The sequence below is a fragment of the Saccopteryx bilineata genome, chromosome 3, assembly GCF_036850765.1.
Source record: "Saccopteryx bilineata isolate mSacBil1 chromosome 3, mSacBil1_pri_phased_curated, whole genome shotgun sequence".
NCBI lineage: Eukaryota > Metazoa > Chordata > Mammalia > Chiroptera > Emballonuridae > Saccopteryx > Saccopteryx bilineata.
Window position 1 is genome coordinate 80227095 of NC_089492.1, and position 27346 is coordinate 80254440.

At 44.7% G+C, this 27346-nt stretch overlaps 2 protein-coding genes across 3 annotated transcripts in view; one reads left to right on the top strand and one right to left on the bottom strand.

Moving 5' to 3' along the window:
- Positions 1 to 3116, top strand: part of CPNE3 (copine 3) — a 51036-nt gene extending 47920 nt beyond the window's left edge. For both annotated transcript variants that reach the window (XM_066266465.1, XM_066266466.1), the window contains exon 16: positions 602 to 3116. In XM_066266465.1, the coding sequence (XP_066122562.1) occupies positions 602 to 715 (114 nt within the window). In that variant the 3' untranslated portion in view covers positions 716 to 3116. The remainder of the gene's footprint in view (positions 1 to 601) is intronic.
- Positions 3117 to 11767: 8651 nt separating this feature from the next.
- Positions 11768 to 27346, bottom strand: part of CNGB3 (cyclic nucleotide gated channel subunit beta 3) — a 133580-nt gene continuing 118001 nt past the window's right edge. The window contains exons 16-18 of the mRNA XM_066264697.1: positions 15446 to 15592; positions 15053 to 15227; positions 11768 to 12456 (exon numbers count right to left, since the gene is read on the bottom strand). Coding sequence (XP_066120794.1) covers positions 12202 to 12456; positions 15053 to 15227; positions 15446 to 15592 — 577 coding nt within the window. The 3' untranslated portion in view covers positions 11768 to 12201. The remainder of the gene's footprint in view (positions 12457 to 15052; positions 15228 to 15445; positions 15593 to 27346) is intronic.

Below are 27346 nucleotides of genomic sequence, written 5' to 3' on the forward strand. Positions count from 1 at the left end.
TCGTACATCCCCACCGGTGATGTCGGGGGAGGGTGTGGCAGGGGTGTGGTTAAGAAGCAGTAACATTAGGGGTCTTTGTGCTGATGGAACAGTTGTGTATCTTGATTGTGGTGGTGGTTACACAGATGTGTCCAGATGACAGTCCTGTAGGACCATGTGCCACACACACACACACACACACACAAACAAATGCCGACACCGGTGAGATCTCAGTATGGATGTCACTGTCTTGGTTTTGATGTTGTCCTGTTGTTACAGAAGCTATCACCCGGGGAAGAAACTGGGTGAAGGGTACATGGGAATCTTCTGTATTATTTTTGCAAGCTCCAATGAATCTATAATTATTTCAAAATAAAAAGCTTAAAAAATTAATGCCTAGCGAACAGAGTCATCGCATGTTATAATGCTGGCACCATAAAAGAATCTGACAAATGCTGGAGAGAGCAGAATATTCTTTCATTATTCCGGGATCCCGGACCGTACTGGGACAAGGCGCGGGCCAAGGACAGGCAACTCCCCACTCGCTGACAGCTCAGGAGCCTAGTTGTCATCAGAGGGCAGTAAAAATGTGCTAATGACTTCATCTGGTTGCTTTCCCCAGGCTCCCAAGGAGGCGCTGGCCCAGTGTGTCCTGGCCGAAGTCCCCCAGCAGGTGGTGGGCTACTTTAACACCTACAAGCTCCTGCCTCCCAAGAACCCTGCCACCGCCAAGTGAGAGTCCTCCCTCCCCCGCCCCCCATGATGGACCAGCCGTGTCACACACTTCACCCCAGCATTTATGGTGTAAACCTAGTTCTCAGTGGGTTTTATTGACTTTAAGCATTCTTTTTATACTTTTTTGGAGAAAAAGTACTAAGTTAATTTTTGCCCAATCAATTCAGTGATTGCTTCTGATTTCTAAGTAATTGCAGTGAGGCTGTTTGTATACTGTTGTGATTGTTCACTTTCACTGGAAGAAAATGCCATGTTCAGTGTGTCTCAGTGGAAAGAATGAAAACTTGGGATGGTGCGATTTCAGGTGGCCATGTTCTGTAACGAGCCCGAGTCCGTCCTGGTGACAAGGCTTCTCGGAGACCCGACACTGGAGCTGTTTCTGTGATGGTTCAGTGCTTCTCCAGGGCTAAAGTCTTGAGGTTTGTGGCCGCACAGACAAGGTGCAGTTCACAGTCTAGAGCGCTGAAGGCCGAGGCACGCCAGTCCTACAACGTAGTGGGCCCTGTGTGAGCCTTGGGCGAGCAGCATCGTGTTTGCTGCCTAGACCTCTCTGCCCAGGTGGTCGCCGTCTGAGCTCGTGGTCTGCATCTGCAGTGCCTCCTTGCCCTAGAACACATTGTCAGAGTGTTTCCATGGATTATGTTAAAATGGACAAGACTGCTTTGTCCAGGAAAGCATGAGGACCAAACAGGGGGCTCCGTGTCCTTCTCACTAACTGTGCTTGTTGAGAAAGGACAGTTTCATACGTTGTTTGCTACAGCCCCAGACATTAATTTGCACATCTTTATTTAAACATTTTCTCCTTTTTTTTTTAAGTAATGTTTTTAGTCTGATTTTTAAACCCATGATAATGGTTATCTATGATTCAAAAACCACATTTTCCATTTTAATAACCTGCTATTTCCTAAGCCTAGGATGTACAGTATTAAGCATTAAACCTGTTGTAACTTAAAAGCAAATCCAACTTCTGTCTTAAGATATAGTTGACTTCACGTGCTTTGTGTAAGAGTAGACTTCTTTCCCTGATTCTCACCCCGTAGAACACATTACGTAGCAAACGTACTGTCATCAGAATAGACTCAACAGTGTCTTACTTGGGGCCTGTGTGCCCCAGCACTGTGCAGCTCCATGTGTCAGCCCATCCTCTTTAGGAATCCCACAGGAAACCTGCGTTGTCTCAGATGCTCAGGTGGGTGCCCCCAGTGCTGCTGACTTGCCTGCATTCCTGACACCTGCCCCTCAGCCCGTGGCCCTTGTGCTCTGAGATGTAGAAGGGACGTGGCTCTTCCCACAGTTGGGAGCCTGTTGCCTTGCAGTCCAACTCTAGTTCTCTGTGTGCCTGGAAACAGCACATGCGTGTTGCTGTGGTTTCCAGAATTTTCATTTTTAATCACATGTAGATTTGCACAGTTCTCTGTGCAGGGTGAAATGGGAAGGGGCACGGCCACTCCATCTGGTGTGGGTGGGTGGGTCCGGAGCTCATGCCCACCCTCCTCACGCCCCCACCCCACACCCCGCTGGCTCCTGCAGTGGGGGCGGGGGGAGGCTGGGGACTGCTGGCTGTGAGAGGTCATCAGTTTCACTGCTCAGGTCACAGGTCTTCACAATTCCATGTTCCTGTTTTAATGAGAATTGTTTCTTTTTTAAAAGAAGGTTTTATTATACATTCTTGATCAGGTCCATCAGTGATGCTGTTTCTCATAAGAACTGTGATTCCAGCATAAGGGTAAAGGATAGGTACCTTTTTATAGTTCGAAATGAAAGCAGTTACGATTTCTAAATTACTTTATAAAGTTCTTGCAATTCCTACATTTTCCCTCATCATATGTGATTTAGTTCTGTTTTATAAAATAGTCCCTTTCCCTTCTGTGCCACCATTCCTTCAGGTGCCATTAGTTCTGAAAGTGCCTTTACAGACGGCAAGCAGGCAGATCCCTGCGTGTGTGCTGGTGCCGGCGCTCTGGGTGGACGCGCCGTCTGCGGGGATATGGGGGACTGGTCAGCATGAGCAGGTCATAGAGACGCAGGCTCGGGTCCGGGACTCTCCCTGTCCACTGTCCCTGCACAGACGCAGGGCCCAGCTGTGCACACTTCATCTTTGTCCCTGGCCTTGATCACTGCTTCCTGGAGAGCCGTCTCAAGTCAGTTCCTGTGTGGCTGACAGGAGTGAGTGACGCACGGGGACAAGTCTGGCTCTGACCGTGGAACTGTGCTGTGCTTTCGGGTGTCTTTCAGACACCTGACAACTGTGTGAACTGCTGTCCCGTGGACTGTCCACTTGAACACCCTCCGGATAAAAATGTTCCCTCATGTGCTACAGCTGTGCCTTGTTTTCATTTCTATTCTCTGAATGTTATTAAATCCAGTGGAAAAGTGAGAAATAAAGTGAATGTGATATAGTAGGCGGCCTGTGTTCCATACTTTATTGAATGAAAGAGTTTGGGGCTGTTACTACTTTGTAGGGTTTGTTAATTTAAAAGATGCACCCATGATGCTTTTCTGGGCACAGTAAGGGAGGGTTCTCAGCCTGCACCTGGGCCGGCCTCACTGGTATGGTGCTCACATGTTACTAGCCATGTGACACAGGACAGCTCATCTACAGAACCTTTAAAAAATTGCTTCGTTTCTCCCTGACTTGGTGGTGCAGTGGACAGAGTATCAGACTGGGACATAGAGGACCCAGGTTCGAGACCCCGAGGTCGCTGGCTTGAGCACAGGCCACCATCTTGAGCATGGGGACTCTGGCTTGAGCATGAGATCATAGCCATAACCCCATGATTATTGGCTTGAGCCCAAAGGTCATTGGCTTGAAGCCCAAGGTTGCTGGCTTGAGCAAGGGGTCACTTGCTCTGCTGTAGCCCCCCGGTCAAGGCACATATGAGAAAGTAATCAGTGAACAACTAAGGTGCTGCAATGAAGAATTGATGCTTCTCATCTCTCTCCCTTCCTGTCTGTTCTTATCTATCCTTCTCTCTGTCTCTGTCACAAAAAGAAAGAAAAAATAAAAATTGCTTCTCTTCTGTTGCATCATTGGGCTAGGGCTTGGGGACACAGCAGTGACCGTGTAGCCCGGGTTGCTATCTTCACAGAGACAGTGGATTGGGACGGGGAGAAGGAAATGTTACTTGAGTACCACAGAGCCGTGTGGTCAGTGTGTGAAGTCACACGTTGCAGGGAGACCTGGCCCGACCGGCTGGCAAGGGGTGCTTCTCTGAGGATGAGGTTCTAACCTGTGGCCTGAAGTTAGCAGGTGAAGAAGGTTACACGCATTTATGAAGTATCAGGTGAACAGCAAGTATGGAGATAAATGTTTTAGGAAAGGAAAGAAATGTGTGTTGGAAAATAAAATGCTGGGATGGGGGCCACTGGTGAGAGGGAGGAGTGGGTGGTGGGTCCTCTTGGGTGTGTGAGGGGTTGTCTTGGGGTCGCAGTCATGGTGCCACCAAGTGCGCAGGAACACCAGGAGGAGGGTCTGGCGTGATGGCGTTGCCTCATCGAGGCCTGAAAGGAAGTTGGTGGTGGTCACCTTCTGGTGGACATTCTGCTGTCTGGCCCCACACTTGCTTGGTGTTGATACTGGGTCAGGTTCTGAGTCTGTTTTTCCTGCCAGAACCCACCTCCACCTCCAGGTGTGCATTAGGCTGTATGTCACGAGGCAGACTCACGGCTGATGGTGACATGCATCCTCAGTCTGCCAAACCACTGCTTTTAGCAAGAGTCACCCTGTCGCTTGTCACCAAGTGTGGCAGCATTTGGCCAGGTTCCCCAGAACACTCACAGCGGGTTGCATGTCCTGGATAGTTGTCCTCTGGCATGGCTACTGCTTCCGTCCTCCCAACAAGAAGTGATCAGTGAAGCAAGTGTCAGCATAAGAGGGAGTGTGCCTCCTCACACCAAGGGAGGGGCCAGGGCATCCACCATGTTCACACGCAGACGCGCCAGACGCCATTTCCAGGCCCAGACTCACTGCTGTCAGCAGGTGAGTTCACAGTGAGTGACACTTCACTGACACCACACGGAAAAGAAGCCATATGACAGCGAGACAGCAGCAGCAGAGGTGAGGCAGCACCGCCCCCCCCCCCCCCTGCTCAGAGCTGTGGCACCATCCCTTTCTCTGTCCCAGGCACCGAGGTCACGAAGTCACCAGTGCAGCTGGCCCTAAGCACAGCCGCTGGCAGGTGCTGCCTCCGCCTTCCAGCGTCCTCTGCTGTCAGCTGCCCAGCCACCTGTTGATCCTGCAGTCCTCAGGATCCTGAGCTTCCTCACTCTGCCCCATGTGCTCCCAACCCCGGCACCTTTCCTGTCAGGCCCTGGAGCCTGTCACTCGAGAGCAAGGTCCTCCCCCTCTCCCGGTCCCTCCCTTAGAGCTTCCCTGTGCTTCACTCTCATTACACCTGGGTTCCCCTGCACAGACTGTCCAGTGTGGTTTTCTTCCTGACCTCCCACTGGCAGAAGCAGGTCCGTAACCCCTTCTGCCCCCAGGTAGCATTTTGCTTTGGAAACCTCCAGCATGGACTTACTTACCATCAGGCCAGCTCCTGCTCCTTTCTCCTGGTGATCACCTTGTTATGCCCTTCACCCCCACCTGCCCTGAGGCCGTGCCGGAGGGTCCTCCCTCCCGTTATCCTAAGCAGCCTGCTGCATCCCAGCTTCAGTACTCGGTCTCCCACTAACCACTCACTAACCACCCACCAACCATCCGCTTCCCAGCTCAGTTCCTCCCACCACAGCTCCAACTCCTCATTCTCCAGCGGCACCTTCCCTCCAGGAACCTGCCTTTCTCCAGGTGTGGCCCCAGCTCCTCCTCCAGGCTCCCTTCCTGCCATCCACGCTGGCCCTGTGGCTGCAGCCCCGGGGCTGTTCTGCTCAGACATGCCTAGTGCACTCTGACCCCTCCTGCAGCGCTCTGCGGTCACATGGCAGCCTGGCTCCCCGCACTCCCGCAGGCCTTCAGTGAGTGTCGCTGCCGCCCTATTTAAAGTTGTACCGGTACCCCTGGTCCCTGTGCGGGCTTTACTTACATGGTCTCTGGTCCTTGTCACCTGCTCACACGGAGGTGCCAAGAAACCAGGGAACTTTGTTTAGTTTGCTCATTGCTGCCTCCCCAGAGCCTGGAAGAGAACACAGCATGTAGTGGGCTGTCCCTAGCAGACACAGAAACTGGAAACTGGAGGCTGTTCAGGGCTCCATGACAAAGGCAGAGGGCCCCCTCACAAAGAAATGGACAGTCTGTGGCTCCAAGTGCGAAAGTGGGTGGGCTAGCAGTGTCGCTGATGAGTGTGCTGGGATAACCTTTTTATTCCATAACCGCATCTCCTCACTCGCTCCACAGAGAACGGCAGGATTCCAGCTGTGATAGTTCTTCACGTTCCTGTCATAGAGAGCGCTGTGCCCGTTCCCTTCTTGAAGGACATACTGAATCTGAAACTTGCCTCTCTGATTTGGAATGCAAATACAGTCCTAACCTGGCAGACTGGGCCCTTGTCATTTTGCCCCAGGAAATCTTGGAAATGATAACACTGGGGAACAATTTTTTTTTTTTAATTTTCTATTGCATGGGGTTTTAGAACTGTTTCTATATATTTCTGCATCACTGATTCCAAATCTGAAATCTGTTTTTTGGTGCATGCTCTAGTTTTTATGCAATTTTAATTTTTTTTGTTACAGTTAATGGCATGCATTGGTTTTTAAATTGAAGTTAAAGGGCAACGACTCTTGGATTGAACATAACCACAAGGCAATTAATGTTTTACAAACATCATTTTTACATAATTGTAGTTGTTTTTAAATGTAAAACATTATCTGATAAAAAACACCCTCTTATTTGTTTTAAGATTGAATCATGGCTTCTTTGAGTAGGCGTAAATGTAAGAATAGTCCTGACACCTTCTGTTATATATGTGGCCGTTACACACTTCAACGTCAAAGGCGCAATATTAATCATTTGTGACATGTGCATATATTGCCTATTTTCAAGTTTCCCTTGGCGATCAAGACAAGAATTGGGCTCCTCATATTGTGTGTTATAATTGTGAGGAAATGTTTTGTGACTAAACAAAAGGAAAACGCAAAGGAATGCCTTTTGGTATTCCCATGGTTTGGCGTGAACCTAAGGACCACAGCAGTGACTGTTATTTCTGTCTGATCCATACAAAGGGCATCGGCAAGAAAAAACGGCATATGATCGCATATCCTAATATTCCTTCAGCAATAAGACCTATCCCACACTCTGAGACACTCCCGGTTCCAGTTTTCAATCGTTTTATTTCTTCTAAGGACGAAGAAAGTGAACATGGCAATCAAGTGTATTTTGATAAAGATGCATGAGGAAATGGTTGCAGAATCTGAAGGGTCTTCTTCTGATGCCAAGCAGTCATTAACCCCTCAGCAGTTTAGCCAACCTGAATTGAAGGACTTAGTAAGAATGACATATGCCTGACCTGTGGTGGCGCAGTGGATAAAGCGTTGACCTGGAAATGCTGAGGTCGCCGGTTCAAAACCCTGGGCTTGCCTGGTCAAGGCACATATGGGAGTTGATGTTTCCAGCTCCTCCCCACCTTCTCTCTCTGTCTCTCTCCCTCTCTGTCTCTCTCTCTCCCTTTCTCTCTCCTCTCTAAAATGAATAAATAAAATTAAAAAAAAAAAAAAAGAATGACATAAAAATTGTCCTCGACTTTCTGAAGTATGAGGAGCATAACTGGATCATTTGTGTGGATCTTAAAATGGTAAATTTCCTGCTAGGACAACAGAGAGGTTTCACAAAGTATCCTTACTTTCTGTGTTTGTGGAAAAGCCGAGCTCGGGAAAAACACTGGACACAGAAGGAGTGGCCGAAAGGTAAAGCTGTGGAAGTAGGGATGCAAAATATTGTCAATGAACCTGTAGTTAATCGAGACAGGATTATTTTCCCCCCACTTCACATCAAACTTGGCTTAATGAAGCAATTTGTTCAGGCTTTGAATAGAGAAAGTGAATGCTTTCAACATATTATTTCTGCTTTTCCTGCCTTGTCTTTTGAGAAGATAAAAGCAGGTTTATTCGATGGACCTCAAATTTGAACCCTCATACGTGACGAAGAATTTCCAGGAAGATGAATAAGGAGGAGAAAGCAGCATAGCAGTCTTTTGTGGTAGTTACAAAGAACTTCTTTGGCAACAAAAAAGCAGAAAACTTTGAACTTCTGGTTCAAAGGATGCTGTTGGCTTTCCGTAACATTGGATGTAACATGAGCGTTAAGATTCACTTCCTGAACAGTCACCTTGATAAGTTTCCCGAAAATCTTGGAGCTGTTAGTGATGAACAGACTACTGCTGGAGCATCAAACGAGATTGTCCTCAACAAGTACACAAAGCAAGAGCTACAAAGGCAAATTTTTGCCTGAATAGAATTTAAATAAGTTTTGCACAAATTTTATGATTAAAATAAGTGTTTTAGTATGTTCTATTTTGAAATAGTAGACAAATTCTGATACAATTATCTTTTAGTATATTAGTGTATTTACTGCATTATATAAATTATTATATTTTCACAAAGATAATGCCCAAGAAGACATTCTACTTCATTATGTTAAACTAAATGTTGAAAATTTTACAATAAGAGGAAAACCTAAAATCTTGAATTGCAAAAACACTGTAGCTTACAGAGAAAAACTGATGTCAGATTTGAGATCAGCACACTCGAATTAGGTAAGAACAAGTGTTTTGGTGGATGCAACAAAAATTTTGTTCCCCAGTGTTATTCGAGAAGCCCTCCTTCAGGTATGTGGTCCTTTGTCAAGTTCATCCAAGGTCTTCATGTTTGAGATAGTGTGGTCCCTGTCCTTGGGCTCTGCCTACTTTGCAGTGATCCTGGACACCGGGCTTTGTCGTGGGGTATGTGTGATGGGGGCTGGGAGTGGGAATTGTTAAATTCCCTCCCAAGTCTGGGATTCTGGTATAAACAACAGACACGGGTTTGTTCAAAGCTGGGTGTGGGCATCCAGGTCAGAGCCTGGTCAGCTGGCCTCCACGCCCTATGTCTGACTCTGTCACCTGGGACTGCAGGGAGACGGGGTCCCGGGACCTCTGCCCCATCATTGTGTGCAGGAAGTAGGGCTGTGACCTTCCGGGTGCCTCACTGTCCTCACCCAAGGGAGCTGTTGTCAAGAATGTCATTGTGTGTTGCATAATGATACACCTTTATTTGACCTTTGCACCATCATTTCTAGTTACAAAAGCTAAGAGTAGGGAAAATACAGCCCGCCCTAACAACTCAGAGAGGAAAATATCAAATTTCACCGCAGTGTTTGGGTGAGGTAGTTAAAATACGAATTTCAAGGAGCTTTGGTCTGATTCAATGTAATAAATTCCAGAGCAGCATAATGATTAATATTTTCCAGAGGTTCTTAAAAATTCCTCAAAGGAGGATTAAAAGATTTATTATAAATATAGAATAGGCCCCCGTTACAGAAAGCACAGACTCTTCTCCTGTTGGCATTCTGCTTAGCCGTGCTTCACCTAATTCGTAACTGAGATGATGCAGAGTCTGCTCTATGTTATTGTATGGCTATTCGTGCTTCCCCAAAGTGCCTATTAATATTCTCTCTCCCTTCAAACACGTGAGCTTCCTGTCTTTCTACAAATAACGCATAAGGGCCTGTCTTTGCCTTGTTAGAATCTACAAGCAAGCAGAGGTCAGAGAACAGTGGCACGCTGTCCAGGGTGGTACTTCCTGCCATGTAAAGATAGCCTGTGAGGTAAGGCCCATCATGACCGATGTTTTCAGAGGCGGCTGGCAGAGTGGAAGGACAGTGAGGAAGCATGTGCTGGACGACAACATCCCCACTGTGAGAGGCAGCTGGGCAGCATTGGAGGGAGAGAGGTAGGTGGTTGCTCTGGAGAAAGCAGAAAGACCTGCTTTCGAGGAAGGACCGGTCAGGGTGGTGGCAATTAAACTTGGATAAATGAGGCTTGATCAGAAAGTGGGACGAGTTGGTCCCTGAGCCGAGAAGTCGTATGGTTCCAATGGTGGTGTCCGCCACCCCAAGTTCACACATTGAAATCTTAGCCCCGAAAGATGACAGCATTGGGAGGTGCTCTCACGAATGACCTCATGAAGAGGGTCAGTGCCTATACAGAAGAGGCTGCAGGGGGACCCTTGCCCTTGTACCAGAAGTGGACACAATAGGCGAGCAGGAGCCTGCTGTGAACCAGGAATTGGCCCTTCCCTCACCACGCTGGGCTGAGGGCCTGTGACCCTGTCACTGCAGCCTCCAGACCTGCGGAAAGTCAGGTCCTGTGTTTAAAAACCACCAGTCTGGCCTGACCTGTGGTGGCATAGTGGATAAAGCATTAACCTAGAATGCTGAGATCGCCGGTTCAAAACCCCGGGGCTTGCCTGGTCAAGGCACATATGGAAGTTGATTCTTCTTGCTCCTCACCCTGTTCTATCTCTCCGCCCCCCTCTTTCTAATAAAAATGAATAAATAAAAAAATTTCAGTTCGAAACCCTGGGCTTGCCTGGTCAAGGCACATATGGGAGTTGATGCTTCCAGCTCCTCCCCCCTTCTCTCTCTCTGTCTCTCTCTCTCTCCCTCCCTCTCTCCTCTCTAAAAATGAATAAAGAAAAAAAGAAAAAAAAAGAGAAGAAAATCTTAAAAAAAAAATCTAAAAACATTATTTAAAATAAAAAACGCCACCCATCTGTACTGTTGTATCACACAGCTCAGATGGACAGACTGGTATTTCAGATCTGACTTTTCCCACAGCAAAGGAATTAGAGCAGACTGCTAGGAATATAGTGAATGTTTATTTGGACAGAGAATAGGTAGTGGAGTGTTAGCATTAGAATGCAAAAAGAAAGGATAACTAGAAAGACTGAGGAAGCAGAGGGATCTGGTGGCACTGCACGGACAAAGGAAGAGGTGCTGGCTATCCTTAGACCTGCATCTGAGCGACTGGGAAATGAAGATGGTGCCTGCAACTGGGTCTTCTGGGGGAAGAAATAAGCCCCAGAGGACGACCAGAAAATTGCAATTGGATTCTATTTTCATTTCTATACAGGGCACAAGGGGACAGAATGAACTCACAAGTTTAGGATTTTTTTCCTTTCTACCTATGATCAGAATCTTTTCAGCCTTATTTTCACCTTTTCTCTCTGGCTCTTCTAGGGGGGAGGTCACTCTTTCTACAGGCAAACTCCCTTTTATCAAGTAAGCATTATTTAGCGATCTCTCTACATTCCCTTAAACCATGAAAACACAAGACAACCATTTGTAAAACTTAACCATGTTTTTATGACACTCTAACACTAGATTAGAAAACGAGCGGCTCTACTAAAATCTACATTTTATTACAGCGATCGATCTATGTGTGGTTTGCTGAATGCATCTGCGTAGGCTCTCGGGCTAATATAATTTGTCAAGGCCCTCTTGGCAAAGTGACCACCTCCTGGGACATGGAAATAAGCTTATTATCCAGAACTTAATGTTACACACTAATGGCACTTATTAGAATGGAATTCTATATGTATTACTACTTCTGACCCCTGCCTGGCTTCTTAGCCTCCCTAAAGCATAAGACTGGTGATTATGCTAATGTTGGCTGATTCACAAGGACAGCTTCCTACCGTGCAATAATGAGATGATAGGGCTGTGCCAGCCTGATGTGGTACAGCCTACCTTCCTGCCCTCATCACTTCTCACCAGCACTCACACCTGGCACATCTGGAAGCAAACGCCTGAGGCACATTCTGAGAAGTGTCCCTTTCGGCTCTGTGAAGCCGGGGATGATTCGATTCCTCCTGGCTGTCTGCTGAGCAGATCCTGTGAGCAAATGGCTGCCTGCTCACCTGGGATGGGGGAAGACACGAGAGTTCGCTTGTTTTGCGAAGGGCACGGCTTCTCCACCTAGCATATTGCTGCGGTGTGCCTGTACCCGGGCTGTGAGTCCGGCGGGTGCCCCTGTCCTTCTGGGGCTCTCGTGCAGGTCCTTCTGCACCCCCGGGCTCCACCAGTGTCTCAGCTCCCCAGCAGCCCCAGCAGCCAGGTGGAGCTGACATCTCTTGGCTCTTCACCCTCACCTGAATTAAAATACCGTGCTCTCCTTCAAATAAGAGGTAATAGTCACTGACAAAGAACGTTTAATAGAGACTAGCAGCACCATACAAGGCTTTAACACAAAAAATTTTTTTTAAGACGAAGGTTAGTGAGTCTGAGACAAGACCAAACTAATCAAAGGAAGGGAAGAAACATGAAGAAAAATGGAAGGAGAAAAACGACTACAATCAGGAGGAACTCCAGCTGCCCAGACTGATAACAGAAAACGGACAGCTTCTCAGTAATCTTATAACCGCTGCATAAGTTCACCCTCTCCGTGAGTTCCGGGAAGTCGGGGTTGGCCCCTGGCTTCTCAGGGTCCTGCAAGGCCTCTCCCCTCAGGAATGGAAGCCACTGTCCTGGGAATAAGGTCTTGGGGAACCAGCAAGACTGCATCTAAGGTAATTGGATGTTTACTGCTGGGCCTGCCCTTTGACCTCAGCCGTCAGCACCTCTTCCGCGGCCTCGTCAGAAGGAGCCATGCTGATGGTGATGGAGTGGCTGGCAGGTCCTCCGGGGGATGCCCTTCTGACCGTTTGGGGCCCCCCCTCAGCTGGGACAGGGCCTGCTCTGTGTTCGAATCTGTCCGGTGGCCTGTCCGCCAGCCTCCTTTCGGCATCATCCCATCCATGGCCTCTGGCCTGTTCTCCGGAGCACTCGCTGTTTTTCTGGGAAAGCAGGTGCAGAGAATTGGTGTTGAAATCACGAGACACTGGAGTCCCCTAACTAACACACAGCAGCGATGTCTGGATGCAGTGAGCCAGGGCATTGGTGGGCCTCTCACGCTGAGCCCACCGATGGGCAGCGGGTGGGGCTTGGCCTCTCATCTGATTCCCTGGGGTCTGGACTCGTTTGGGTCCCAGCCAAGGACTCTCTCCCTGTGGGTCCTCACTCTCTTTGAATTAGGTGCTCAGGACTCTTTGCTTTACTTTAAAATTATTTATTTATTTTATAAAGATCACAATCTAAATATTTATTTTTTGTGATAGACTGCATTAGCTGACTACCATAAACATACTGTAGAAAGCGTGGCTTTCCTCCTCCATAAGGTCCTGGGAGAGCGTCCCAAAAGCATGCACATCCCTTCCTCTGTGACCTTCTCCACTCGTCCTGCGGTGCCTGAGCTCTAGTTTTAGAACCTGTTGTGTTTGGCACCAGCCATAGACATTTCATAGTGAGAAAGAATATTCCGCTCCTCACGCTGACACTAGGGTCAGTGTCAGAGAGACTTGTGTGAGGTGTGACGGTGCCCAGGCGAACGCAGAACCTCACTTACACATTTCTTTACCCCACAAGCCTTTACACCAGCGGTTCTCAACCTGTGGGTCGCGACCCCAGCGGGGGTCGAACAACCAAAACACAGGGGTCGCCTAAAGCTATCCGAAATACATATTTTATTTAAAAATGTATTGTATAATAAATACGTATTTTCTGATGGCTTTAGGCAACCCCTGTGTTTTGGTAGTTTGACCCCCGCTGGGGTCGCGACCCACAGGTTGAGAACCGCTGCTTTACACAGACTCTTGTGTTCACACTGATTAAACGAAGTGCTGGGTTTACACTGCCCCCCACAGCTCCCCATCCCTATGGGGACAGAGGTAACCGGATGACAAGACTCAGGACACCTGACACCTGCTGTTTCTCAGCACCTGCCTGCACAGGCTTACACTGAGAATCAGAGAGATGTGGGCATTGCTCACAATAGCGAAGATCTGGAAACAGCCCAAGTGTCCGTCAGAGGACGAGTGGATTAAAAAGCTTTGGTACATATATACTATGGAATACTACTCAGCCATAAGAAATGATGACATTGGATCATTTACAATAACATGGATGGACCTTGATAACATTATATGGAGTGAAATAAGTAAATCAGAAAAAAAAACTAAGAACTATATGAACCCATGCATAGATGGGACATAAAAATGAGACTCAGAGACATGGACAAGAATGGGATGGTAACAGGGAGTAGGGTGGAGGGGTGGGGAGGGGGCGAGGAAGGAGAGGGAGGGAGTTGGGGGGGAGGGTAGGGGCACAAAGAAAACCAGATAGAAGGTGACGGAGGACGATTTGACTTTGAGTGAGGGGTATGCAGCACAATCAAAGGTCAAAATAATCTGGAGATGTTTTCTCGGAACATATGTACCCTGATTTATCAATGTCACTGCATTAAAATTAATAAAAATAAGATAAAAAAAGATGTGGGGAAGGAGAACAACAGGAACATCTGAGTTTCTTCACATTCCTGGGACTCAGGAGGCATCTGGGTGTAGGCCCGGATGTCTGAGGACCTAGGGACCAGCTCTGCCATCTTGATTGTCACCTTAATCACACACACTGAGCCGGAATTCAGCTTCTTCATCTATGGCATGGAGTGCTTAGATAAACCCTATGAGGTGCCTCTGGCCTTAGACATTGTGATATATAATTGATTGATCATTTGTGAATGTGTTCCCCCGACCTGTTGGAAGAATGTGTCACATAGTTATAGGTGTATGTTTGTTTATATGGGTGTGTTTGAGTCTCATTGGCAACAGCAGTTTGTCCTAGAGCCACAAACACTGAATCAGCAAATACCCCTGGCCTCCAGGGGTGGGATGCAGGATTAGGTTCTGAGGAGCCTCTGGCCATAACTTGTCAACCATCAATATGTAACTTTGTTGTTGTGTATTTCTGTCAATAGAAGTGTTGATTCACCGCAGGGAAGCCCAGCTGACAGCACCACAGGCTTGTGCCGCGGATAGCTCACCTAACAGGGATTTTCTGCGGGGGCCACATCAGAGCATTCCTGCACTCAGGAGCACAAGACAGCCCCTCAGCACTGCACTTGGGGCTGCTTTTAAACACAAACACGGGAACATAACACTTAGACCATGAAAGGTCACTCACTCAGTGTGAGAACTGCAGCGAGTTGGGCTGGAAATGTGAACATCGGGCCGGAAATGTGAACATCTGGCCACTTAGATGTTCGCTCCCTGTGCGTGTGGCCTCTGTGACGACCACAAAACACTGTGAGGTTAGTTCTGGGGTTACAGGAATTATTAATGAGCAGGCAGACTTGCAAATACAGAACCCACAAATAATGAGGGCCGGCTGGATTTACATACACATCAAAGCCGTCTTCAATAGAGCTGTGAAGGTAAAATGTGAAGATATGTGGGTTTGAATAATAATCAGTGCTACCGGTAGAGTGGGATCAGGCACATGAGGTGAGCCCCAATGGTCTCAGGTCTGACATGGAATAAGTGGGAGCTCCCTGCTCACCTGAGCGGTTTGTTCTCTCTTCAACCTGAGCAGTCGTGCGAGGCCGGCTCTCCCTGAGCCTCCCAGGAGAGCACTGAACATTTTGGGCGTCTCTGGTTTAGGTGGGGAGAGGAAGGCGAGTCCTTTGGTCGGTGACACTGTTCCTGATGCGGGAGCCTTCTTTTGGAGAAGGACTCTATGTACAGAGAGAAAGGATGGGTGAGGGACAGCTCTGGGCACGCCCACCATGAGTGCCCCCCCCCCCCACCCAGTGTTCCATGCACGACTGCACAGCAACTGTTTGCTAAATGTGTGTCATGGAGAAAGCTCATCACTGCCATCATTTGTCTAGTTTTCCTCTTGGATTTTACAAAGGAAAATAGACTCCTCTCTCATGGGGTTTAAAGGTTGTACCTGGCTTTCTTCATGAGGAACTTTTCAGAATCTGGATAGTGCACTAGGATTTCTTGGAGGGTCTTCTTGTCCAGAGTTAGAAGGTTGGCGAAACCATGGGCCACCACGTTGGCCGTCCGCCGATTTCCTCCTTTTGCTGCCAGAAGGCTGAGGGAGAAACATGCAGCTCTGCCCCCAGTCTAGCGCTTCCCCCAGCAAAACACTTGAAAAGTGAATGTCAGATCATAACCATTCCACTGCTTCCGAGATCACGCCCTGTTGGTGAGAGTCCAGACTACTGTGCAGAATCGAGGGGTGGTGGCCACAGTCTCGAGCAAGTTTTGCTCTGACTCCCACCTCTCATCGAGGACTCGGAGCCATCGATGCTGTGAGAGTGCCCCCACCCTGCAGAGGCGCAGACCCTCTTTGCACTGGTGTCCTCTGTCTGTCCTTCTAGGTTCACTTTCCATCCTCTCCACCCCCTCCGCTCCCGGGAAGCTGGCCTCTGCGGGCTTGCCCTCTGACTTCCCTTTGGTTCAGCTGGTGGGAAAGGCCAATGGGAAGTCAGGAAGTAGGACAGCAGGACTGCAGCAATTACCCCCCCTCCCTCTCCCCACCAGGACTTAGATCAGCAGTGGCTGTTCCCCACCAGAATCCACAGCTCCTGACGCTCAGCCAATGTCCTATCAGAACTGCTCCCACAGCTCTCTCTGGGTTCTGGTAACCTGTCTTCCCCTGTCCCAATGGGTCTTGCCATGGGAAGCATTCCCTTGCTGTCACCAGCTTCACGATATGTCACCATCCTTTTTGGGTCCTCTTGAATTTTCCTTCACTCTTGTCTGTCAATCATCCCTTAGAGTCTTTCTAGTTATCCTGTGTGAGTGTTCCTTCTGTTTCCTGCCCAGGCTCTGACTGACACAACTCCGATATCAAATCTTAATGACACCTCTTGACATCGGGCAAGTCCAGTCTCAGCCCAGACTTAACTCTCAGACCCTCTTGTTTCTCAGTGTCATACACTGCTCATTATCATTCACACAGAACTTCCCGTTCGTGTGTCACTGAATTCTGGGTTCTCTATTTCTCAGAACCATAGCTGGGCATTGTGCCTTCAGGAAGCGATCAACAAATAGCAAATAAAGGAACACACAGATGAATCAAACTAGTGACTAAAACGATTATCACTCACCAGTAATCTGGAGAATAAGGGTTGGTCTTTGAAACCAAAGCAAGTAAAAACACATCTCAAATGTTTTTAAAAACACACTATAGGTTATGCAGTGAGAAGATAACAGAATACATGGACTATCTCAGAGTCAATTGGTTAGACACAGAGAAAGAAGCTCACATTGATAAAAACACAATCTCTAAGTGGGAAGTGGAGGACAGAGGACGATCCCAGCAACAGGAGTGTTTGCACTACCCCAACCCTGCCATCTGAGGGTCATGAGATGTGAGTAGCTGCCTGGGCCCTGCACATGAAGGGTTAGAGTGGACAGGGTGCGCTTCTGCAACTGCTGCTGCAGAAAAGGGAATGTTCCAACTGGCTGTCAACTGTTAGAAATAACCACCATCAAGAAAAGTGGGACCAGCCCTGGCTGGGTAGCTCAGTTGGTTAGAGCGTCATCTTGATACACCAAGGTTGCTGGTTCAGTCTCTAGCCAGGCCACATACAAGAAGCAAACGATGAATGCATAAATAAATGGAACAACAGGTCAGTATTTCTCTCTTTCTGATCAATAAATTAAAAAAAATTATTTAGAAAAAACTGTGGAGCCATTTCAAAATATGCATATGGCGCATATGGTACAGATGTAAGCTAGCACCACTCTCTGATACTAGAAGAAATACTTGAAGCAATAATAACAAAGATATTTCCAAACTTAGTGACAGACTCCAAACCACAGATCCAGAAAACTCAGGGATCACCAAGCATAAAAAATACCAAAAAACCTTCTATTCCTAGGCATATCACATTCAAACTGTAATAGACAAGGGACAAAGAGAACATCCTGAAAAGAGCTGGCAGAACAAGAATAATCACTGCAGCAGATTTTTACCAGAAACTGTGCAAGGGAGAATGGAATGATCACTAACCTAGAATTCCTGAATTCCTTTTTTTTTGTTTGTTTAATTCAGTGAGAGGAGGGGAGGCAGAGACAGACTCCCACGTGCACCCTGACCCAGATCCACCTGGCAAGCCCACTAGGGGGCGATGCTCTGCCCAGCTGGGGCATTGCTCTGTTGCTCAGCACCTGAGCTTTTCTTAGCACCTGAAGTAGAGGCCATGGAGCCATCCTCAGCACCCAGGTCCAACTCAGCCCAATCCAGTCATGGCCACAGGAGAGAAAGAGAGAATGAGAGAGAGTGAGAGAGAGAAAGAGAGAGAGAGAGAGAGAGAGAGAAGAGGGAGGGGAGAGGTGGAGAAGCAGATGGTCGCTTCTTCTGTGTGACCTGAACAGGAATCAAACCTGGGACTTCTACATGCTGGGGAGATGAGATGCTCTACCACTGAGCCAACTGGCCAGGGCTTAGAATTCTACACATAGTGAAATCATCCTTTTAAAGGGAAGGAGATGCAAAGATTCTGTCAGGGAGACAAACATTGAGGTGCTTCAAGATCAGCAGACCTACAGGGCAAGATGCCAAAGGAAGTTCTTCACAAAAGAGAAAAATAATAAAGTTAGAAATGCTTATCTATGTGAAGAATGAAAAAACAGTGGAGAAGGAGCAAACAGAGGTGAAATAACACAGAAATCTTTATCTTAATCCTTTTTTTAAGTGAGAGAGAGAGAGAGAGAGACAGACAGACAGAGACAGGAAGGGAGAGAGATGAGAAGTATCAACTAGCAGTTGCATTACCTTAGTCATTCATTGATTGCTTTCTCATTAAGTGCCTTGACAGGGAAACTCCAGACAAGCCAGAGACCCCTTGCTCAAGCCTGCAACCTTGGGCTCAAGCCAGTAACCTTGGGCTTCAAGTCAGCGACCATGAGGTCATGTCTATGATCCCACGCTCAAGCTGGTGACCACCCACACTCAAGCTGAGGATCTTGGGGTTTGAACCTGGGTCCTCAGGGTCCCAGGTTGATGCCTTATCCACTGCGCCACCAGTCTCAATCTTAATTGGTAACTTTAAAAATAAAGCAACAATACATTTGATGACTGTAGTGAATGGATTAGTGGAATGAATGACATCAGTGTCCCAGGGGCAGGGATGGAAGAATTGGGGAAGCCCTGTGACAAGGTTTCTGCATGGTGGGACATGGTACGGTGCTCTGTGAAGGCAGACTTAGATTAATCTGCGTAACACGTATAGTGCAAACTCTAAGGTCACCACTAAACGTTCTTGAAAAGAAGTATAATGGATACCCTGAAAGGAGAGAAAACAATCATATAAAATATTCCATTAAAACCAAAGAAGGCAGAAAAAAAAAAAAAAGGAAAAACCTAATGCAAGTAAGTCTCAGACAGGGCTTCTTACCTGCACCACACATTAAACTTGGGTCCAGGACTATCCCGGCTGCTTAAAAATGGAACTACTCAGAGTGACGTCATGGAAATGGCGCCGTGAGCAGCGCGTCTGACAGATCTCCCCAAAATCACAACAAATTTATCAACTAGAAACAGAAAAATTTATCCTTGGAGCATTCGGAGTTCCACACAAACTGGAATCGAAAGGACTGTTATCACTTGAATCTGAGAGACGAGGGTGTAGAGGAAGCTACCGCAGGGACGTTCAGTCAAGCCGCGGAGGGAGTGCGCCTGTGGTGAGTCAGCCCACACTCGGGAGCGGCGAGCAGCCGCCAGCGCGCGCCCGGTCCGGTTGCAGAGCGAGCACCGCTAACGTTCCCAGCGGCCCGCACACTGCGAGTGAGAGTCGCCAGCCACCGGGGCTGGAGCACCCCATTCGCGCGCGTGCCCTGGGCATTCCACGTGCCCAGAGTGCCCTACTGGCCCGCACACCCAGGGTGCCCCATTATCCTGCGCCCGGTGCGCCCCAGCCGCCAGCAGCGGGGCGAGCGGGAGAGGCGCCAGGGCGGTCTTCCCTACTTCGGAGATTCTCTCCGTGGGCGGGGCACCTCACCCAGCCATTCAAGCTAACAATCAAGCGTTGGGGGAGGGGCGTGCGCAGGCAGCCTGAAATACCTTCGGGAGCACAGCTGCGACCCAATCACTGAAATTAGCTTAACCCATGAAATCTGCGCACCCACGGGTTCTAATTGATAAGATCTCTCTCAGTTCAGCGATCCAAGACAAGAGGCGTGATATTTTTTAGTGCCTCTCGCTAAAGGGGCGGGGGCAACTTCTGATTGATAGAGCCTCCATATTCAGGGATAAACGCTAACAAGAGGGACTTGGCAGATAATAAGATCTATACTACACTAGTCGCAAGCAGAGACTAGTGACTCTTCTTCCCAGCCAAAACAGGCTACAAAGTGTGGAAAACCTGGGTTGAGAGGTCCAACTGAATGCTAGGCGCTGAACAGTCACCTTGACAACAATTGACTCCCACCCCCGCCTGATTACACTGGAGGCTCTGACTGCCAGAGCCTTTCCCAAAGCCTTGCGCTGAGGGGATAGAGTGGGGATTTCCCAGCTCTTTGAGCCTCTTACTCCCCAGGCAGAAGCAGTTGCAGCCTTATAGCTGGATCACCAGGCTGCTAATTCAGGAAGGGGGGACTAGGAGAGAGACTCCAGGAAAGCAAACTCTCTCATCGTTGGACCCTGCAAATGCCAACAAGCCTTGACTACCAGCAAGACTAAAGCCAATTATATGACATTGCCATAGAATCCCATCAACTGCAAATCCCTACCTAAGTGTGACACAGGGGCAGAGCCTGGGGTACAGAGTCACCGACCAGGAAGAGGGAGAGAAAAGAAAAAGGAAGAAGTTAACCTCTCAAAATCAAGAAAAATCCACAGACTTTACAACTTGTTCCACTAATTTTTTTTTGTTGTTGTTGTTTGTTTCTTCTATCTTATTGCCTTTATTTCCTCCACCTCGGTCCTTCTATTCTCTGCCCATCTTATGCTTCCCTTTTCTTGAACTACACTACCCATGAGTGTTACATTTTATTTCTCTTTTTCATCCTCACCCTCCTTTAAGGTTATACTCCAAAACACTTAACTCTCACTCTCTCCTCTTTTGTTTTTTTTTTGTTTTGCTTTATTTTGTTTTTTTCTCTTCCTTTTTTTTCTTCCTTCGTTTTTCTCTTTTTCTTTTTTCCTTTCTATTCGTTTTTTCTTTTCTCGTTTTACTTTCCTCCCATTTAATCCTCAATCACGAACAAATTAGTTAATTTGGGACTCAAGGCTTTTTTTGGCTTTATTTTTCTTTTTCGCTTTTGTTTTTGTTTTTTTCTTGTTTGTTTGTTTATTTTTGTGGCATTTTGGGTCCTCCCAACCCAAGGTCTCCATTGTATTTAGTCTTCACTCCACTTAATACAACAGATTTTTACTTATTATTTTTTTTCTTCTTTATTATTCTTTTTTTTCATCCTTTTTTCTGGTTCCCTCTTATCCCTCTTATTATATCTCTTAGTCGACCATTACTTACAAGCAAATCATCTTATCCTTGTCTAAGATTTTCTCCCCTTTTTTTTTTTTTTGCATTTAGTAGGTCCCTACTCCCTTTTTTTGCCCCTTGAACTCTTCACCCCAAATCAGGCCCTCCATTATAGGCACGATATTTCCCTGAGGAGGGAAGAGGAGGGAAAGAGAAGAAAGAAAAAAGGGGGAAATAATAAATTATTACTGTTTTTTTTTTTTGTGGGGTGTTTTATCTTTTTTTTTTGGGGGGGGTTTGTTGTTTTTGTTTTTACTTTTTACTCTTTATTAATTCTAATTAGTGCTATCAACAAGACCACCCTCAGATGCCAATAAGAAAGAGGAAATCGAATATTATGGATACAAAAGAAAGAGAGGTAACACAAATAGATGTGGAAAAATCTATGGAGAAAAGACTTAACATATTGGAAGCCTTGGAGCTAAATGACAGAGAATTTAAAATAGAAATCTTAAAAATACTCAGAGATATACAAGAAAACACAGAAAGGCAATATAGGGAGATCAGAAAACAACTCAATGAACACAAAGAATATATTACCAAGGAAATTGAAACTATAAAAACAAATCAAACAGAAATGAAAAACTCAATTCATGAGCGGAAAAACGAGGTAACAAGCTTAGCTAACAGAACAGCCCAGATTGAAGATAGGATTAGTGAAATAGAAGACAAACAACTTGAGGCACAACAGAGAGAAGAAGAAAGAGACTCAAAAATAATAAAAAACGAGAAAACCCTACAGGAATTGTCTGACTCCATCAGAAAGAATAACATAAGGTATAATAATAATAGGTATATCAGAGGGAGAAGAGAAAGAAAATGGAATGGAGAATATACTCAAACAAATAATAGACGAGAACTTCCCAAGCCTGTGGAAAGAACTAAAGCCTCAAATTCAAGAAGCAAACAGAACACCGAGTTTTCTTAACCCCAACAAACCCACTCCAAGGCACATCATAATAAAGATGACACAAACCAATGACAAAGAAAAAATTCTCAAGGCAGCCAGGGAAAAGAAGAGTACAACATATAAAGGAAGGCCTATTAGATTATCATCAGATTTCTCAGTAGAAACTCTACAAGCTAGAAGAGAGTGGACCCCAATATTTAAAGCCCTGAAAGAGAGGAACTTTCAGCCAAGAATACTATACCCATCAAAGCTATCCTTCAAGTATGAAGGAGATATAAAAACATTCACAAATACAGAAAAGATGAGAGAATTTATCAACAGAAAGCCCCCACTCCAGGAAATACTAAAGGGGGTTTTCCAACCAGATTCAAAGAACAAAAGAAAACAACACCACAAGTAACAGCTCCACCAAGAACACAATAAAACCAAACTTAAACTGTGACAACAAAGGAAAAAAAGGGGGGAGAGGATGGAGATTAACAGTAGCAAAAGACAATGAAGTGTAGAAATACTCATAAGATAGGGTACTACAATGAATATGGTAGGTACCCTTTTCATTACTTAATGGTAACCACCCTTGAAAAAACCACCACAAAAACACTTGACTTAAAAAAGGTAGCAACAGAGGAAAGAAGTATGGAACACAAACAAACAAAAACAAATGATAGAAAAACAAAAGAGAAGAATCAAACTAGATACAAAACTAACAGAAAGCAATTTATAAAATGGCAGTAGGGAACCCACAAGTGTCAATAATTACACTAAATGTAAATGGATTAAACTTACCAATAAAAAGACACAGAGTAGCAGAATGGATTAAAAAAGAAAATCCAACTATATGCTGCCTACAAGAAACACATCTAAGCAACAAGGATAAAAACAAATTCAAAGTGAAAGGCTGGAAAACAATACTCCAAGCAAACAACACCGCAAAAAAAGCAGGTGTAGCAATACTCATATCTAATAATGCTGACTACAAGACAGAAAAAGTACTCAGAGACAAAAATGGTCATTTCATAATGATTAAGGGGAAGTTGGATCAAGAAGACATAACAATCCTTAATATATATGCACCAAACCAAGGAGCACCAAAATATATAAGACAGCTACTTATTGACCTTAAAACAAAAACTAACAAAAATACAATCATACTTGGAGACCTCAATACACCGCTGACGGCTCTAGATCGGTCATCCAAACAGAGAATCAATAAAGATATAGTGGCCTTAAACGAAATACTAGAACACCTGGATATGATAGACATCTACAGGACACTTCATCCCAAAGCGACAGAGTATACATTTTTCTCTAGTGTACATGGAACATTCTCAAGAATTGACCATATGTGGGCCACAAAGACAATATCAGCAAATTTAGAAAAATTGAAATTGTACCAAGCATATTTTCTGATCATAAAGCCTTGAAACTAGAATTCAACTGCAAAAAAGAGGGGGAAAAACCCACAAAAATGTGGAAACTAAACAACATACTTCTAAAAAATGAATGGGTCAAAGAAGAAATAAGCGCAGAGATAAAAAGATATATACAGACAAATGAAAATGAAAATACGACATACCAGAATCTCTGGGATGCAGCAAAAGGAGTAATAAGAGGAAAGTTCATATCACTTCAGGCCTATATGAACAAACAAGAGAGAGCCGAAGAAACCACTTAACTTCACACCTTAAGAAACTAGAAAAAGAAGAACAAAGACAACCCAAAACCAGCCGAAGAAAGGAGATAATAAAAATCAGAGCAGAAATAAATGAAATAGAGAACAGAAAAACTATAGAAAAAAATCAATAAAACAAGGAGCTGGTTCTTTGAAAAGATCAACAAAATTGACAAACCCTTGGCAAGACTCACCAAGGAAAAAAGACACAGGACTCAAATAAGTAAAATCCAAAATGAAAGAGGAGAGATCACCACAGACATCATAGATATACAAAGAATTATTGTAGAATACTATGAAAAATTATATGCCACCAAATACAACAATCTAGAAGAAATGGATAAATTCCTAGAACAATACAACCTTCCTAGACTGAGTCATGAAGAAGCAGAAAGCCTAAACAGACCAATCAGCAGGGAGGAAATAGAAAAAACTATTAAAAACGTCCCCAAAAATAAAAGTCCAGGCCCAGATGGTTATACTAGTGAATTCTATCAAACATTCAAAAAAGACTTGGTTTCTATTCTACTCAAAATCTTCCAAAAGATTGAAGAAGAAGCAATACTTCCAAACACATTTTATGAGGCCAACATAACCCTCATACCAAAACCTGGCAAGGATGGCACAAACAAAGAAAACTACAGACCAATATCTCTAATGAATACAGATGCTAAAATACTAAACAAAATACTAGCAAATCGAATACAACAACATATTAAAAAAATAATACATCATGATCAAGTGGGATTCATCCCAGAATCTCAAGGATGGTTCAACATACGCAAAACGGTTAACGTAATACACCATATCAACAAAACAAAGAACAAAACCACATGATCTTATCAATAGATGCAGAAAAAGCTTTTGATAAAATACAACACAATTTTATGTTTAAGACTCTCAACAAAATGGGTATAGAAGGAAAATATCTCAACATGATAAAGGCCATATATGATAAACCATCAGCCAACATCATATTAAACGGCATAAAACTGAGGACTTTCTACCTTAAATCAGGAACAAGACAGGGTTGTCCACTCTCTCCACTCTTATTTAACGTGGTGCTAGAATTTCTGGCCAGAGCAATCAGACAAGACAAAGAAATAAAAGGCATCCATATCGGAAAAGAAGAAGTAAAGCTATCACTTTTTGCTGATGATATGATCCTATACATCGAAAACCCGAAGGACTCCACAAAAAGATTATTAGAAACAATAAACCAATACAGTAAGGTTGCAGGATACAAAATTAACATACAAAAGTCAATAGCCTTTCTATATGCCAACAATGAAATATTAGAAAACGAACTCAAAAAAATAATCCCCTTCACGATTGCAACAACAACAAAAAAATACCTAGGAATAAACATAACAAAGAACGTAAAGGACGTATATAATGAAAATTACAAAGCATTGATAAGGGAAATTGAAAAAGATAAAATGAGATGGAAAAATATTCCTTGTTCTTGGATAGGAAGAATAAATATAATCAAAGTGGCCATATTACCCAAAGCAATATACAAATTTAATGCAATTCCCATCAAAATCCCTATGAGATTTTTTAAAGAAATGGAACAAAAAATCATCAGATTTATATGGAACTATAAAAAACCCCGAATAGCCAAAACAATCCTAAGGAAAAAGAATGAAGCTGGGGGCATTACAATACCTGACTTTAAACTATATTATAGGGCCACGATAATCAAAACAGCATGGTATTGGCAGAAAAATAGACACTCAGACCAATGGAACAGAATAGAAAGCCCAGAAAAAAAACCACATATATATGGTCAAATAATCTTTGATAAAGGGGCCAACAACACACAATGGAGAAAAGAAAGCCTCTTCAACAAATGGTGTTGGGAAAACTGGAAAGCCACATGCAAAAGAATGAAACTCGACTACAGCCTGTCCCCGTGTACTAAAATTAATTCAAAATGGATCAAAGACCTAAATATAAGACCTGAAACAATAAAGTACATAGAAGAAGACATAGGTACTAAAATCATGGACCTGGGTTTTAAAGAACATTTTATGAACTTGACTCCAATGGCAAGAGAAGTGAAGGCAAAGATAAATGAATGGGACTACATCAGAATAAAAAGGTTTTGCTCAGCAAGAGAAACTGATATCAAAATAAACAGACAGCCAACTAAATGGGAAATGATATTTTCAAACAACAGCTCAGATAAGGGCCTAATATCCAAAATTTACAAAGAACTCATAAAACTCAACAACAAACAAATAAACAATCCAATAAAAAAATGGGAAGAGGACATGAACAGACACTTCTCCCAGGAAGAGATACAAATGGCCAACAGATATATGAAAAGATGCTCAGCTTCATTAGTTATTAGAGAAATGCAAATCAAAACTACAATGAGATACCACCTCACCCCTGTTAGATTAGCTATTATCAACAAGACGGGTAATAGCAAATGTTGGAGAGGCTGTGGAGAAAAAGGAACCCTCATTCACTGTTGGTGGGACTGTAAAGTAGTACAACCATTATGGAGGAAAGTATGGTGGTTCCTCAAAAAACTGCCAATAGAACTACCTTATGACCCAGCAATCCCTCTACTGGGTATATACCCCAAAACCTCAGAAACATTGATACGTGAAGACACATGTAGCCCCATGTTCATTGCAGCACTGTTCACAGTGGCCAAGACATGGAAACAACCAAAAAGCCCTTCAATAGAAGACTGGATAAAGAAGATGTGGCACATATACACTATGGAATACTACTCAGCCATAAGAAATGATGACATCAGATCATTTACAGCAAAATGGTGGGATCTTAATTACATTATAAGGAGTGAAATAAGTAAATCAGAAAAAAACAAGAACTACATGATTCCATACATTGGTGGAACATAAAAACGAGACTAAGAGACATGGACAAGAGTGTGGTGGTTACCAGGGGTGGGGGGAGGGAGGACATGGGAGGGAGGGAGGGAGAGAGTTAGGGGGAGGGGGAGGGGCACAGAGAACTAGATAGAGGGTGGCGGAGGACAATCTGACTTTGGGCGAGGGGTACGCAACATAATTTAATGACAAAATAACCTAGACATGTTTTCTTTGAATATATGTACCCTGATTTATTAATGTCATCCCATTACCATTAATAAAAATATATTTAAAAAAAAAAGAAAAAAAATGGAACTACTTCCTCAACACAGGAAATATATACTTGGAATCTATAAGTGCAGACCAGGTTAATGCCTCCTTATTTTGCTCAATGACTTCACATTTTTAATGTATTGCTCCATGGAAAAAAACATTGACTTTTTAGTTCTTTCCTGAGGTTCTGTCCAAGACAGTCTCTGCCTTCACCCTTTTTTTAAAGGAAGTGAAATAAAATTTACTCTATTATCTATCTATCTATCTATCTATCTATCTATCTATCTATCTATCTATCATCTATCCATCTTTCTATCTATCATTACAATAATTTCTTCCTACCCATGTTTCTGTGAAACATACGTTAGTATTTGAAGATACAATGATTGGATGAACCTATTTCATTCACATTCTGTCGTCTTGGGCACTGGGTATCCCAGTGGTCAGCAGGAATAGACAGCAGTGGGTGCTGAATTTGAACCTGAGAATGTCTCTGTGCTGTCAGACTATGAGAGCAGAACGGGAAGAACACATTTAAATGTCAGGTTATTTTGAGATTTCTCAAGCTTTAACTAATCTTGTCTACAGGTTACACATTTGGAGTTCTTGATGAGTTTCTGAATGGAAGAAGTAGTCTCTCTGCCAGATG